Source organism: Cololabis saira, chromosome 1 (genome assembly GCF_033807715.1).
Source record: "Cololabis saira isolate AMF1-May2022 chromosome 1, fColSai1.1, whole genome shotgun sequence".
NCBI lineage: Eukaryota > Metazoa > Chordata > Actinopteri > Beloniformes > Belonidae > Cololabis > Cololabis saira.
In genome coordinates this window covers 27,672,852-27,687,338 of record NC_084587.1, presented here as the reverse complement: position 1 = coordinate 27,687,338, position 14,487 = coordinate 27,672,852, and the positions used below count along the sequence as shown (strand labels likewise).

General features: G+C 39.2%; 1 protein-coding gene across 2 annotated transcripts in view; it reads right to left on the bottom strand.

Moving 5' to 3' along the window:
- Positions 1 to 14,487, bottom strand: part of zgc:112980 (uncharacterized protein LOC503706 homolog) — a 17,223-nt gene extending 2,736 nt beyond the window's left edge. For both annotated transcript variants that reach the window (XM_061719858.1, XM_061719865.1), the window contains exons 1-16: positions 14,424 to 14,487; positions 14,026 to 14,174; positions 13,828 to 13,936; positions 12,611 to 12,704; positions 6,430 to 6,580; positions 6,227 to 6,323; positions 5,120 to 5,245; positions 4,971 to 5,030; positions 4,762 to 4,887; positions 4,494 to 4,649; positions 4,330 to 4,386; positions 3,293 to 3,519; positions 3,083 to 3,162; positions 2,114 to 2,203; positions 1,944 to 2,021; positions 1,743 to 1,847 (exon numbers count right to left, since the gene is read on the bottom strand). In XM_061719858.1, coding sequence (XP_061575842.1) covers positions 1,743 to 1,847; positions 1,944 to 2,021; positions 2,114 to 2,203; positions 3,083 to 3,162; positions 3,293 to 3,519; positions 4,330 to 4,386; positions 4,494 to 4,649; positions 4,762 to 4,887; positions 4,971 to 5,030; positions 5,120 to 5,245; positions 6,227 to 6,323; positions 6,430 to 6,580; positions 12,611 to 12,704; positions 13,828 to 13,936; positions 14,026 to 14,143 — 1,674 coding nt within the window. In that variant the 5' untranslated portion in view covers positions 14,144 to 14,174; positions 14,424 to 14,487. The remainder of the gene's footprint in view (positions 1 to 1,742; positions 1,848 to 1,943; positions 2,022 to 2,113; positions 2,204 to 3,082; positions 3,163 to 3,292; positions 3,520 to 4,329; positions 4,387 to 4,493; positions 4,650 to 4,761; positions 4,888 to 4,970; positions 5,031 to 5,119; positions 5,246 to 6,226; positions 6,324 to 6,429; positions 6,581 to 12,610; positions 12,705 to 13,827; positions 13,937 to 14,025; positions 14,175 to 14,423) is intronic.

Here is a 14,487-nt window from a genome sequence, read left to right as displayed (position 1 = left end):
GAGAAGTGGCAGTAATGTAAAAAGGTAATTTATTCTAGTCATGACTGTCTTACAATCAAAAAAGAAAAAGAAATCCCTACAAGTTATGTAAAAAAACTAACTTGTGCCACTAGAACATTTTAAATTTTGTATATTTTAAATCACAAGAGTGAAAGCTTCAGTTCACACTTAAATTAATTTCCATAATATTTCTGTCAATCAAGTACCCTCTCATGGCTGTAGGTAAGGTTTATTCCTTGGTCTTGTCGGTGAATTAACATTTAAGAACATGTTGCTTGTCGCCATTTTGAATTAAAATGTCAATCACGTGAATCGTGCATCAAAGAGCATCTTTGCAACAACAGATCTTTGGTGGATCCGACATGCACACGTGAGTCTTTTGGCCAATCACAGTTAATTTAATTTAATTCAAATCAGAATACTGTATTTAAAATAGTTTTTCCAGTACAGCCCGTGCAAGAGAACAAAAAAGAAAGAAAAAACAAATAACATAAGACATGGGTAAACAGGTGTCTGAGGCTGCAGCCACGGATCGGCACTGCCTTTCATTAGGTGAGAAAAAGGAAGACACGAGGAAAGAGGAGTGGAAAAAAAAAATCATCTGACAATTTGTACTGTACAGGACACAGTCTGGAATTGCAAAAACCACCTCAGCACAAAAAGCAACATTGTCAGTCAACATCGTACTGATATTTGAGAGACTAGCATATGTGGAGGGGCTGAGGGTGAAGGGGGTTCCATCACAGGCCGCTCAGGTGAGTGACGCAGCCTCCTGGCACAGCGCATGTAACCTAGGCTGCTGTACTGGGGTGGGGCGCAGCAGAGGCCGTGACTTAAAGGTATAGTCTTTGATGTTGGAGAGCTAGCAAGATTTGAAAGTGGCACCTCCTCTAAGCCCCGCCCCCTCCTCCCCCTCCCGTCAGCGCTCTGTCCAAACCCACGCCCCCACAAACTTTGGGGAACGCGCATTTGCAGGAGTCGAGTTTTCCAGGACATTCTGGACAGCACATTTTCAACAAAACTACCCCATGTCTCATTCACCTGTAAGCGAGGCCGGTTTTAGGGGGGGGCTCATTGTGAAGATGCTCTCCAGTACACAATTCACGTGAATGACATTTTAATTCAAAGAGTGTACGCCACCGAAAAGTAACCTGAGTTTGCAAGTAGTGATGCACCGAAATGAAAATTTGTGGCCGAAACCGAAACCGAAAATATATAAATAATAAACACTTGGCCGAATACCGAACAATACAGAACATGGTTCTTCGCAGTGTTTCATTTATTTTGCCAATTTTTTCACCATTGCATAAATCAAATACATTTGATTTAGGCATGCTTTTCAAAGAAAAAAATATTTTACAAAATTACAAGGTAGAAAATATTTATTGAACATAAAAAAATGAAAAATGTTTAATTTCCCAGCATTATGTTGTTTTGGTTCCACCTCCTGGTGAATGTTAGGTAAAATTCTTATGGGGTTATGTAGTGCGCAACTTTTACGGGACGGAGCGGCCAGTCTATTTCCTTATTTTACAACGCCGTTATTAATTGTACGTTTTTTTTCCCCACTTATTCCACCGAACACCGAAAGTGTTTTTTTGCCTTTTTCGGCCGAACAATTTCGGTTACCGAACAATCGGTGCATCACTATTTGCAAGCATAAAAGAAACTTGACGTTCAAGCCCAGTTTTCATCTTAAAGCAACAGTTTTGCATCGTCGAAGGAAAAAAGGTGCAGATTACCTTAAAAGTGTTGATCACCGGCAGTGCAGGAGTCAGAGGAGCAAAGCTGATTCTGAAACTCAAAGCTCCAGCTACCAACAGCAGTAACGCCTGATCTGGGTACTCCTGTCAAAGCGACGCATACACAGCATGTATGTACATGTCATTACTACTGATGATGCTTTGGTTTAGACTTCAATCTCTAAACTTATAAACACTAACCTCTTGAAAGGATCGTGGGATCTGAATGCTGGAGTCCTGCTGAGTAGGCAGGATCAACTTCACAACATTCCTCGCCTCCTTTATCATTGAAAGAGTATGAAAACAATTACAACAAATAATAGGAAATAATGAAACTAAAAAATAGCTGTGAATAAACAGGAAATACATACGTGGAGAAACTCTGGTCTGGGTACAGGTAAAGCAGTGACTGAACCACAAGGAGAGTTGGCGATTATAAGCAAACTGCACCAACACTGTGACTAGATAAGAGAATCAGACATGTTCAAGAAACTTAATCAATGTTTTTAAGGTTTGGATATCAATTCATGAGAATCTCAACAGTTTAAAAAATAAAATGCCTTTGACCTTGTTTGAATCTGTAACACTGCTGGTCTTGACAGACAACAGCTGCGAGAGTAAACCAAACTTAAGTCGAGCCGACTGAATCAAAATAGCAGCTACACTACTGATGAAACCAGACAGATTAAAAGCAAAAGTCTGGCAAGATTTGGAATTTGAAAAGAAAAAGTAAGGAGCTAAACCCAAACACAAGATGTGTAAGGAAAGGCAAGGCAAGTTTATTTGTATAGCACAATTCAAAAACAAGGTGATTCAAAGTTCTTTAGAGAAACATTAAAACATCACATAGTAGAAAATAAAAAATAATAAAAAACATGATTTTTAATTTAAAACATACAAAGAAAGAAAAAAAGAGCAACAGATAAAGACAGTATTTGAAATATGATCTAGTTTTGAAACCCAAGCTTAAAAGTAACTTTATTCAAATGCAGGTGGGAACAGGTTTCTTTTCAACCTGGATTTAAATAGACAGGATTTCAGCTGATCTGAGACTTTCAGTGCTCCCTTCTTCATGTCATAATATATAAATGATCTTTTTAATTGGCAAATTTCACTTTCAGATGAAAGTATTTTTGGTATTGCAATAACTGTTATTTGATAAATTAATGAAATAAGAAATCAAACTACTATCAGACTAATGAACACAGAAGTGATGTCCATCACCTCTTGACAAAAAAAATCCTAGGGGAAGTAAGCTGCTTAGACAAGCTTCCCATTTATGATCTGCATGAAGGAAACAGATTCCTGAAGTTGAAGTGGAACAAGAGTTGTAGACTTACGTCACTATAGACGGCAGAGGAGCACACCTGAGCCCTGAGGGCAAACTTCACAAGCTCAGCAGGCTTCAGTGGCACAGCAACTACACAGAAATCAAGAGATTATTATACTAATAGTTCAGAGGGTTTGAATAAAGTGTTTGTTTTTTTTTTTGTTTTTTTTTACAAAGTTTGAAAAAAAAAACATTTAAAAAAGCAATACATTTGCCTGACCTGTAATTGGATCCCATGCTGCATCAGAGAGGCAGAGCTGCTCCGGCTGACTAACCGTCACCTTTGGTGCCGTCGCCGTTTTAAATAAGCGTAGATAAAAGAGGAAGACTTGTGGAGTGAAGCGGGAGGCGGGGGCGTTGTATGAAGAGAACAAGCTTTTCACAGCTGTTGTAAAGTCCCCTTCCATGCACGTGAAGAAAGGGATGAGGTCTTGTAACTGCTGGAAGCTACAAAATAAGTAGATACAAGGGAGCAGGTCAATGGCATGATACCGGTGCTCATGTGTAAATGTATGTATGAGGTTTTACTTTGGGAAAAATGGTCAAACTGAGGATAAAATGGGTTACAATGTTGTCTCACTGTAAGAAGGTTCCCAGGTCGAACGTCAGCTGTTTCTTAATAAATCATTGTAGCCGTGTGGGATTTCTCCAACAGTGCAAAGACGTATGTGGTCTAAGTCTAACTGCAGTTCTGTGTTATAGTGTGATGGACTGGTGACTTGTCCAGAGTAAAACAATGCACAGCCCTCTGTGACTGAACCAGGCAATTTGGAAATGGACTGGACAGAACTCAAACAATTCCTGCACCCATGTTTTCTCTGAAATTCAAAGATATGTCTAGCAGAGCAAAATATAACATTTTTCAAAGGTTTTGAACTGTCGGAAATTTGATAACTTAAAAATGCATCCTGAGTTCAGAGTAAAAACTGTGTTTGGTGTTTTTATTAAAATTGTATTTTATCATGTCTTCTGGATATTTTGCTATTACAATTTCATTCATGTTTATAATGAAACCAGGAAGCCATTCCGTTATGAAGAGCCCAGAGAAAGATGGCGTTTTTTATTCCGTTTGGCACAAGGCAAAGATATGTTTGAAACTTTTTGTTTTACGATTCTAAGCTAATGAAAACATACCAGTCAACAGTTAAGTAAAGTTTTTAAAACAAATGTTATATAGTGAAAGTGGCATAAAAAATAAAAGGTGTAAACACACGTTTACTTTCATTTACTGAAAAAAATATAAACATGTAAACTCACGTTCTGGAGTTTGGAATCGCCTGGACGACGCGTAGATAGCGACACAACTCTCTATATCTGCAGGAAGTAATAATACAGACAAGTTTTCAATTATTTCTGCAAAGGCTGTATGTGTAGTGATGGCACATCAGAAAACATGTACGCATATGTGTAGATATGTGAACCTGTGCTGACGCTGAAGCAGCTCACTTCTCAGCAGAACCACAGAAATCTGTTCAGCCAGGACGTCCTTCTTGCCTTTGTCCTTACGGAAGCCTGACACATTCTGCCCCTTTAGCACAGACACCAGCAGGACGTCGTCCCAGGGACGAACGCACAGGCTGGAGCACATTGACATAAGCTTGGATTAAAAAATGATTTAAAAGGGAAAAAAAAAAACATTTTAACGTGTAACCTCAGGGAGAGAACAGGAAAGCCTGCCTGCACACACACCTGTTCCGCAAGCCCTTCATCTCAGCTGTGAAATATAGTCTTTTCTGATAAAAATCCTGCAGTTTGTGGATGAAATCTGGGGTAAAATCAGCCTTCACCATTAGCTTCTGTACTGATGCTATTACCCTATAAAAAAATACACAAACCAAAAAAGGTAAATATTTTAAAAAAACATAGTTACAACATAACCTATGATTTTGCATGTTTACCTTTGCAGTAACGCCATCCTAGCTAGATTAGCATTAGCCCAGGGAGACGATAACGTTGGGCTGTAGACAGCAACGAAAAATACAGAAAAGCCATTAAAATGTTAAAGTGAATTCAACAGTTTGTCTGGTAATTCATGCTTGTTTGATACCTTGATACTTGAAAATTTCTAATGAACTCTTCAGCAGCTCCAAGATTCATGATGGCTGCAGCTCTGCTGTCCCGTTTATCTGCTTCGTCCAGGAACGATGACACAAACTTGAATACGGGTGTGTAACTGAAAAATAAGAATAAAAAAAAAGAAAAGAAAGTTTGGCCCCAGTAGTAGCAGATCTACTACTATTCAAAGAATGTGTCAAATCAAGACCCGTTTTAAAAATGACTGTACATGGTTGTAGCTAACTTGCATCATCATTAATCATTTCAATCTCATCTTTTTCCATTTTTCCAAGAACAGCTTTTTCTTGAAAGAAGGCTATTAAAGGGCATTTCAAGAAATACATTTAAGAGCCTGCGGGTCTTCTGAAAAACGTCAAACTGTCACGTATTGTTTTAGTTTAACTTTCTGTTTTTATTGTAAGTTATTTTCTTTGCTTCATGTTCACGTGCTTTCGCATGTATAACATACTTGTAAAACCACATTTAAGCTATCAGCTCACAATGGGATAAAGTTTTCTGCACAATTCAAACACCCAGCTCAGAGCCATTGTACAAAGAAGTCATTACTCAAAAAGAAACACCAATTCAACTTTGTATCCAAGCAGTCACTTTATCAAAATCAAACGTTATCTATTTTGTGGAAACGGGGGGTGGTTTTCTTATATTCAGTGGCAACAGTGTTACACAAGAAAAGAGATGCTTAGCAGATAATTGTCCTGTTATCATATGGTGAAACTCCACTTACTCCTGATGCTAGATTGGAAGGCTGCTTGATGTCACTGTGCCACTGATCTCAGATATTGGCAATTTGATAGATTAAAAGAAACAACTCAGATACAGAATGCATCCTTGTGTGGATCACAAATATTGTTTTATTAACAATAAATCTCTTACAAAACATAGACTTGCTGTGCAACAAACTGGGGTTGGTGCAGTCTTATTATAACCAACAATTGCATCCTTTCCCTATTCAGGTCAGTGCCCTCTGGTTTAATAATGTTATCAGATTAACCAGAAGCGTTCAAATCTCTTAAAAACCTTGTTCAAAAAGAATAAACAAAACACACATACGGTACTAAAGAAATAACATATGGCTCACTTGTAGACGCGGACTTGCTCCTTGGGCAGCATCTGTCCCATCACGAAGGATGATAAATGTCCAGAAAGCTCTTGTCTGAAGCACTGCAGCCTGGTTTCTGGAAGTGAGCAAGTCAAACCCAGAACAGATGAGTTAAACATAATCCAAGCCATGTAACAAGTGACTGGGCCTGAGGCTTTCCCGGGGCGATGTGAACTCTATACCTGCTTCCCGGAGGTGGGAGTCTATTTCTGACAGAGTGAGGTTGAACGGCTTCAGGTCTCCCAGCAGAGCACAGTTTCTGAGGTTTTTCCAAAAGTCGCTTTTCTTGTGGCTGTTGCAGTGACATATTCCTCTGTGACACCACATCACACACTGAAAAAAACCACAAACACCATCACTACTTAAGATAAAAAAAAGACACAAAAGATCAAAAGAATATTTCTGAATTCACAACTTTTAGGGGATTTTTTTCAAATTCAATTGACAGAGAGTTCAATTATATTTATATTTTTCTGTCATGCTTTGGATAAAAACAAAAATAAATTCAATTCCAGCCCTGCTGCATGCTGAATACGATCATGGTTTTAAGCGCAATACTCTGAAAGCAAAGAAATGACCTGAGATTATTCTTTTTCTTTACACAATTAAAACTTTGAATAGTGAACTCAGTAAATGTAAATACTATGCTGCTTTATGCATGTGTTGTTGGTTTTTTAAGGGAATCTTCCCAAATATATTCTTGGTTTAAAGGATACCACAACAGTACGTCTGTTACAAGTGCAAATGTAATGCTGAGGACTAACAATTACCTGATGAAGCTAAAAAGCTTTGACAATCAGTGATCAGGCAACACTTAACATAATTTGAAAAGGAGAAACTCCCCTACCATTTTCTTCCATATTATCAATGCAGACATTCCAATTATCACACCTTTCAACTCACAGAAACATAAAAGGCATGTAATGAAATGAACTCCCAACAGCTCTGTGCCTCCAAAAGCAGAGAAAATTGACATTAACCCACGTTTAGCTGTATCTGTAGAGGCTTTTCTAAAAAAAACAACAAGTATCAATTAAAGGAGCTGTCTGTAAGAAATGGCCAAAACTGGTACTGCAGTCACTTTCAAAATATTGTTGAGCGGCGTGTACCCTCCCCCTCCTCCCCCCGACCAGAGGTTGCCAGGTAGGCTGCAGAATGCAGCAGGAATGTAGGCTGCCATGGCTGCGATAATTAGAGCCGAGCTGGCAACCCGGATGCCGAAACAATACTGACTTCATGATTGGGAGATAGGTGGAGGGTGGAGCTTCAGACCAAAACAAAAAATGACAACATAAACATCAGTTGAGGGCTGCAACTCCTCTTTTTAAACTGGAATATCCTGGCTTGAGTGCTGTTGTCAGTGACATAAGTATTTGAAATTAACATGATTTTTAAATGTCTGTTGACATATCGGGGTCATTTTATGATTAGTTTTATTATTGCTCTTACATACAGCTCCTTCAAACATGACTTATTTCACAGGGATAGGATTCAGTGTACTCATGTTTAACAATACTGTTTTCATGTGTTAAAACTATATGAACAAAGCTATATTGTCGTTGCTTTTGGACTTTTTCCCCTACTTTAATTCCATAGACAAAATAAGAAACTGTAAAACTAATGTTTGCAGTTCAAGAGGACATTATGGAAAATTCTCTTTTTTAAGGCTTGAGCATGAAAGTTTGGTATATGGGGCATCTGCAAGATCATAAAAACCATCTTATTAAACCATTCCATGCTGTAACAATGACGCAGAAGTGAGCCACCAATTTTACCCCATTGGCCTTTACATACTGGCCCAAGAAAGACAGAAAAATCCTACAAACACCTGTCCTTGCATACACGAAACCAGCAATCCTGAAACAAAGTTCAACTTGAGCTCCGTGCAATGTGCTGTGAGGAGTCACATTCATTAAATTAAAACAACAACAATGACAGAGGAGACAGGAAGAATGCCGTTAGGTTTCTATATATTATGTTACTTTGTGAAATTCAATCAGTGTTTTCTCGAAATGTTAATGTCATGCTCAATAACCGTGATCGATTTATTGGCCCTGCAACGAGAGATCATCTACAAGAAAACCAGTGGGTTTAGCGTGAGGATTCTGGTACCACTGATGATAATCACGTTTCTATAACAGTCTCCTTGACGACACAGCAGGTTATTATAACTGGAAGGGATGAAAGCTCTTTTTCTCTGAGCTTTTGGTTAAGATCCCCAAAAAAGTGTTATTTGTGCATATTTAAGGTTATTCTATGCAGTCTTCCTAGAGCTAGCAAGATTTGAAAGTGGCGCTTCCTCTAAGACCAATCCGTATCATTCGGACCGAATGGGGGGGGCTTAGAGGTGCCATTTTCAATCAAAATTTCAATCAAGGAGAATGCCTAGTAGTGTAGTAGTAGTAGTGTATGACGTATGACTACAAATTTGTGCTTCTTTTCCTCACATCTTCATAGATGTGGGTTAACCTGGTCACATTCTTGATGCTTCTGCTAACCCACCATCTACATGAAGACAGAAGATCACGGTGTCTACTTCTTTACTCGTGTGGGAAGTTGATTAAACTAAAGGAGTTAAAGTTATATTGATGCTTACACGATGGTAACATTATGTACTTTGTGAACTTTAGAATATAAAATGCATTCCCTATATTTATCTTTCCACAAAAGTTATGAAGTATTGCCTTGAATTTGCTGCTGTGTGAATCAAGCATGAATGGGGGAGTGTGGCTCAGTTTATGGCTGCATTCAATCTCTCCATCAAATAGTCCTAGGCGTCCCCCTCAACAGACTATAAATGGGGCATCATCATCCATTGCCGCACTGAAATCTGGGTTGCGTGCATCTCATTGATAGTGTTGACTCCATCAAAAGTTGGAGCGAATTTCAACTTTCCCGGTTCAACATATGCAGCAGCCAATCAAGTTGCACCTGCAGTCAGAAGGCCCATCCATCCATCCATCCATCCATCCATCATTTCTCCCCTTTGGCGTAAAATCTGATCACCTCTTTTTTTCCCCACCTCCAGAGTTAGACCAAAAGGCATGAAAAAGGAGCGACTTAAGTCAGGGGATTACTCAGAACAATAATATTACTGGAATAAAAATATTAGACCAAGAATACAAGATTTCTTTATTTGCTGATGACGTTTTAATTAGTCTGTCAAACCCCGAAAACTCAATTTTGAAGCTACTATCATTCTTAGATGCTTTTGGCTCAGTCTCAGGCTATAAACTTAACATTCAAAAGACCCAAGTACTAAACTTCAATTACAAACCTAGCCAAAACATTACTTCTAAGATTCAACTGAAATGGGATCTGGAGCGTATGAAGTATCTGGGAGTAAACATCCCAAAAAATTTATCCAACTTATACAACTTAAATTTTGATCTATTGAATAAGAAATTAAAAGAAGACATGAAAAGATGGAATCTTATTCCAATATTAAGTTTTGAATCTCGAATTGAATCGGTAAAAATGAACATCTTGCCAAGGATATTATATCTATTTCAGACCCTCCCAATTGAAATTAATGATAAACAATTCAATGAATGGGATAAATTATTGTCACGTTATATTTGGCAGGGGAAAAAACCGAGAATAAGGTTCCAAACTCTTCAATTATCAAAAAATAAGGGTGGACTGGCTCTTCCCTGCCTAAAAGATTATTATGTATCGGCCCAGCTAAGGATCCTTTTCTGTTGGTGCGTCTCAGATTACAAGGCAAGATGGAAGGAAATCGAGGAAAACATATCGGGGACGATGCCAATTCAAGCAAGAATAGGAGATAAAAGACAAATTAAAAGTTTGATGGAAACAGGAAATAAATGGATCAACTTATCACTGAAAACATGGTTAAACGTTATCACTAGAAATGATATGTTAGAAGAGGTAAAGATTTTGAAATGGTGCTGCTACGATCTTGACTTTGCCCCAAATAAGATGGATGCCAACTATAGGGGATGGGTTAGCCGGGGTCTCTCCTCATATTGTACCTTGTTCAAACAGACAACACTGAAGAGCTTTGAGGAGTTGAAAAGACTACATGGTCTCAATAATAGTGACTTTTTTAGATTTCTTCAGGTACGCCACCATCTAAACAGCACTATATTAAAAAGTCAAAAGACATTTGACAACAGTTTATTAAAAGTATTTATCAGTGCGTATAGAACAGACTCCAAGCTTAAAGTAATCTCTAGACTCTATAGAGGCCTGCAGGAAATGAAAAAAGTGAATACCACATATATAAAACAAAAATGGGACAGGGAAACCAACAGCTGCCTTTCAGAAGATACCTGGATTAAATACTGTGAATTTCAGTGGAGGATATCATGCTCAAACTCATGGAGATCTTTCGGCTGGAAGTGTCTCACCAGATATTTCATTACACCTGCTCAGCATGGCCACCATACAGGATCTTCTAGCTGTTGGAGGTTGTGTAGTTCTCAGGAAGCAAATCACTATCATTTGTTCTGGGCTTGTCCAAAAATAAATATATTCTGGCGCAAGGTATATTCAGAACTAGTAATTGTATTTGGAACTGACATTACATTTAAATGGGACGAACTTCTTTTTGGGCTGGTACACTCGGCTAATGCAAATGTGAAAAATAGATATATATTGGGAATACTGAGTCTAGCAGCAAGGAAAGCAATTACAAAGAAGTGGCTCAAGCCAGACGCCCCATCTATAGATGAATGGTATGATATTATTTATGATCTGTATGTAATGGAAAGAATCACTTTTTCAATGAGGCTCCAGCAATCAAAATTCAACGACATCTGGAAGCAATGGAAAATGTACATCTCTCTGAAACGTCCTTATTTTGTTTAAGTTTCTTTTGTACTTGATTGGTTAATTACTTTGCTGTAAATTGTGACAGAAAACACCCCATGTTCATGTTGTTATTTTATAAAAATGCTTTGTAAAAGGAAAAACAATAAATATCAAAAAAAAAAAAAAAAAAAAAAGAAAAAGGAGCGACTGGTTGTGTATGGAAGGGCCCCGCACCCCTTTCCATAACCAAGTGAGAAGTGTGAGAATTTAACAACTTTCTGATCATTTGCCCACCATAGTTATGAGCACAGAGCCGCACTTCACTCCAGGGACAAGCAGCGCTTGTAGTTAAAACCAGCTTACAAATGAAACAGCAACTGATGAGGAAGACCCGGACGCTTCCAGCTGGACTGATGCCGTACATTCAGCTGAATCTATGTAGCTACACTGTTCAAACCTCCCCAGTTTCAAATGTGAATACAGTCAGATTTGCACAGAAGTGTCTCAACCTGAACAGTCTCCTCACGAAGATTTTAGGTCGTGTTTTGTATCATCTGAAATGCATCACAACGACTAAGAGCAGAGCGGTGGAAGCCGCGGGGTATTCCTCCATTAGCTGGCTTTAGTTGTCCATCAGGTAACAGCTTAACCTGCCTCGACCATGGTCCCTGCTGTACTGACACACCAGCAGCTACAACTGCCTGGATTAAAACAGTACACAGAAACAGCCTCTGTCTCTGGTAGAAAACCAGCATCATGGCTCCACATAACCATCTGCAACAGTAGCAATGCCAGTTCACCACCCTCCATTTTTATCAATTTACATTAGGACCATGTGTGTTGGTTACTATAGAAAACCATGTGGATCATGGGACATCATCAAGAACACAAATAGAGGATTTGATCACCTGCTAAATATGATGCCAACATTCCATCAGAAAGAAAAGATTGTGGCTGCGCCTGAAATTGCATACTTTCACCCTAATGAGTAGCAAAAACAGTATGTGAGATTTTTTAGTGCGTCCGAAACATTAGTACGTACTCAATAGTATGTACTATCTATACTCATTCTGGAGAAATGTATTAGTGTGGATTGATGGAAACTAGCTAAGCAGAAACTTCCCACAATGCAATGCAGCGGTGTTTGGTTACTAAGTTATACGTATATGTCATAAGTATAATATTAAGTATAATAATATTAATATTAGTATATAATAATATTATATAATGTCATCTTGTTTCAACCTAGATAAACGGGAACACGTCACTTCCTCCCACCGGCAGGAAGTGACGTGTGCACTCTTAATAGTACGTCCGAATTAATGCACACTACTGATGTTTTTTCAAAAGTGTGCCGAACTTAAGAATACTTTTTAGTATATACTGTTTAGTATGGCATTTCAGGCGCACCGTGTGTTTGGATGTGCTTAAAAAAATATATATATATATTTTTTTTTTTTTTTTTTTTTTTTAAATCAGATTTGGGCTGGCGTTGTGAACATAGATAAAACAGATAAGTCCTTTTCATGTTTGCTTTCAGAAAGCTGCGAAATGGATGTGTAAACTGTTAGCACACTTGATACCTACCGACGATGCCAGCTTATCGCAGATGTAACAGAAGCACTGATCACAAATCCGATGATTATTGTCCACTGGAGCCTCAGTCTCACAATCTGCAGCCCTGAGAGACAGAGCGGGAGTTTTGTGATTATCTGTCGTGGGAGTCTAAATCTACGGTGGCCGAGAACTGCCATTGCTGAAAATAAAATAAACGCTGCAAATATAAAGAAACCCTGCTGCAAATAAAATAAAAAAACAACGCAAAAAAAAAAGCCACAACGGATGTGAAATACCGGGGACTATTTTTGCTGATGCATCGGTGTTTTTTACATGAGGAGAAGAAGAAGACGAAGAGAGCGTAAGTGAAAAGGAAGAAATAAGAAGAGCGAGGAATAAAGGCTGAATTAAGCTTCTGCGTCACACCAACGCAGAGCACACGCCGCAGCCGTGACGCCGACGTGAACCCTTCGGACTTCTCTGTCTCTCCATTTCGTCGCGGTGCAGTACCCCCCGTGACCGATAGTTAGCGATCTTTTTCTGAATGGTTTATCCGACTTTTTCCAGTCACAGTGAATCAAAGAGATAAGGACAACTATTGTGGGAAAAAAAAAAAAAAAAAAATCACACATAAACGAAGAAAAGAGCCCTGAAAGTTCATGACTGCTTCAAACCGGAAATCGAAAATGCTTCGCTTCAAAGCGAACCAATCACAGCCCTCTCAGTCTGCGTGTGGTCTGCGTCGCTCGACGCGTAGTTACAATTTTCGGGAGGTGAACGTCAGTGACGGCGCAGGTGACGGCGTGTGGTCTGCGTGGACGAAAACCACACGCCGTAGGCACGACGCAGTTTTGACGCAGAACCATATTTTGGCCTTTAGAAGAACAAAGAACAAGAAAATAAGTGAAAAGGTTAGTGTTCAATGTCGCTACGTGTCATTTTTAATGTGTTAGGCCATGTACACCGGTGCATCAGCAAAAATAGTCCCCGGTAATTCACTTCCGTTGTGGCTTTTTTATTTGCGTCGTTGCAGCGGGGTTTCTTTATATTTGCAACGTTTCTTTTATTTGCAGCGACGTTTCTTTTTGTTTGCAGCGTTTCTTTTATTTGCTAAGCGTTTATTTTATTTGCAGCAGCGTTTGTTTCTGTTTGCAGCGTTTCTTTTATTTTCAGCCATGGCGGGTCTCGGCCACCGTCTAAATCAGTGCTGGAGGATGTGAGTGATGATGTGTGTGCTCTCTCCTCACGTGAAGGCGTGTATGGGACAGTCGTAGCGGGCGTGAGGGAGCACGTCAGCGCGGCGGGAGAAGGTGACGACCAGGTCCTCCTCCAGGCCGCCAGGGGGCGACACGCCGTCTGAAACACACGCAGGGAACCACTGTTTATCATCTAAAACACAAACTATTTGCACAACGAGCAGACGTGTAAAATAAATCCATCCTCACCAGCCTTCTTCACATCCTCCGCCTCCACAATGAGGCAGGACGCCTCAGTCTCCGAGTCCATGTCCTCTTCATCATCACTGAGGATGATTATTTCTCCACTTTCCCCAGGTGTGCACATCACAAGTATCTAACAAGGAAATCCCACAGGGCTATAAAAGCAGATGTTATATGTTGGTGAAACCGCGGGTCTGGTACCTGGTGTAATTCAATAAAAATGCCACGTTCTGGTTGCGGAGTTTTTGTCATTTATACAAGCTAGAGTTCCTGATTAATACAAGAAAGATAGAAAGACACATTCAAATAAAGAAAACTTAACTGTTTTATTTTACGTGTAGGTCTGTTAAAGCGATACAAAAGATTTCCATGACACTTTTGGTAGCAAAAATCAGTTTCCTTACCTTGAAACTCAAGTTTCTGTTCGCGCCAGATGCGACAAAACCCACGACCACTGAAAACAGCCGC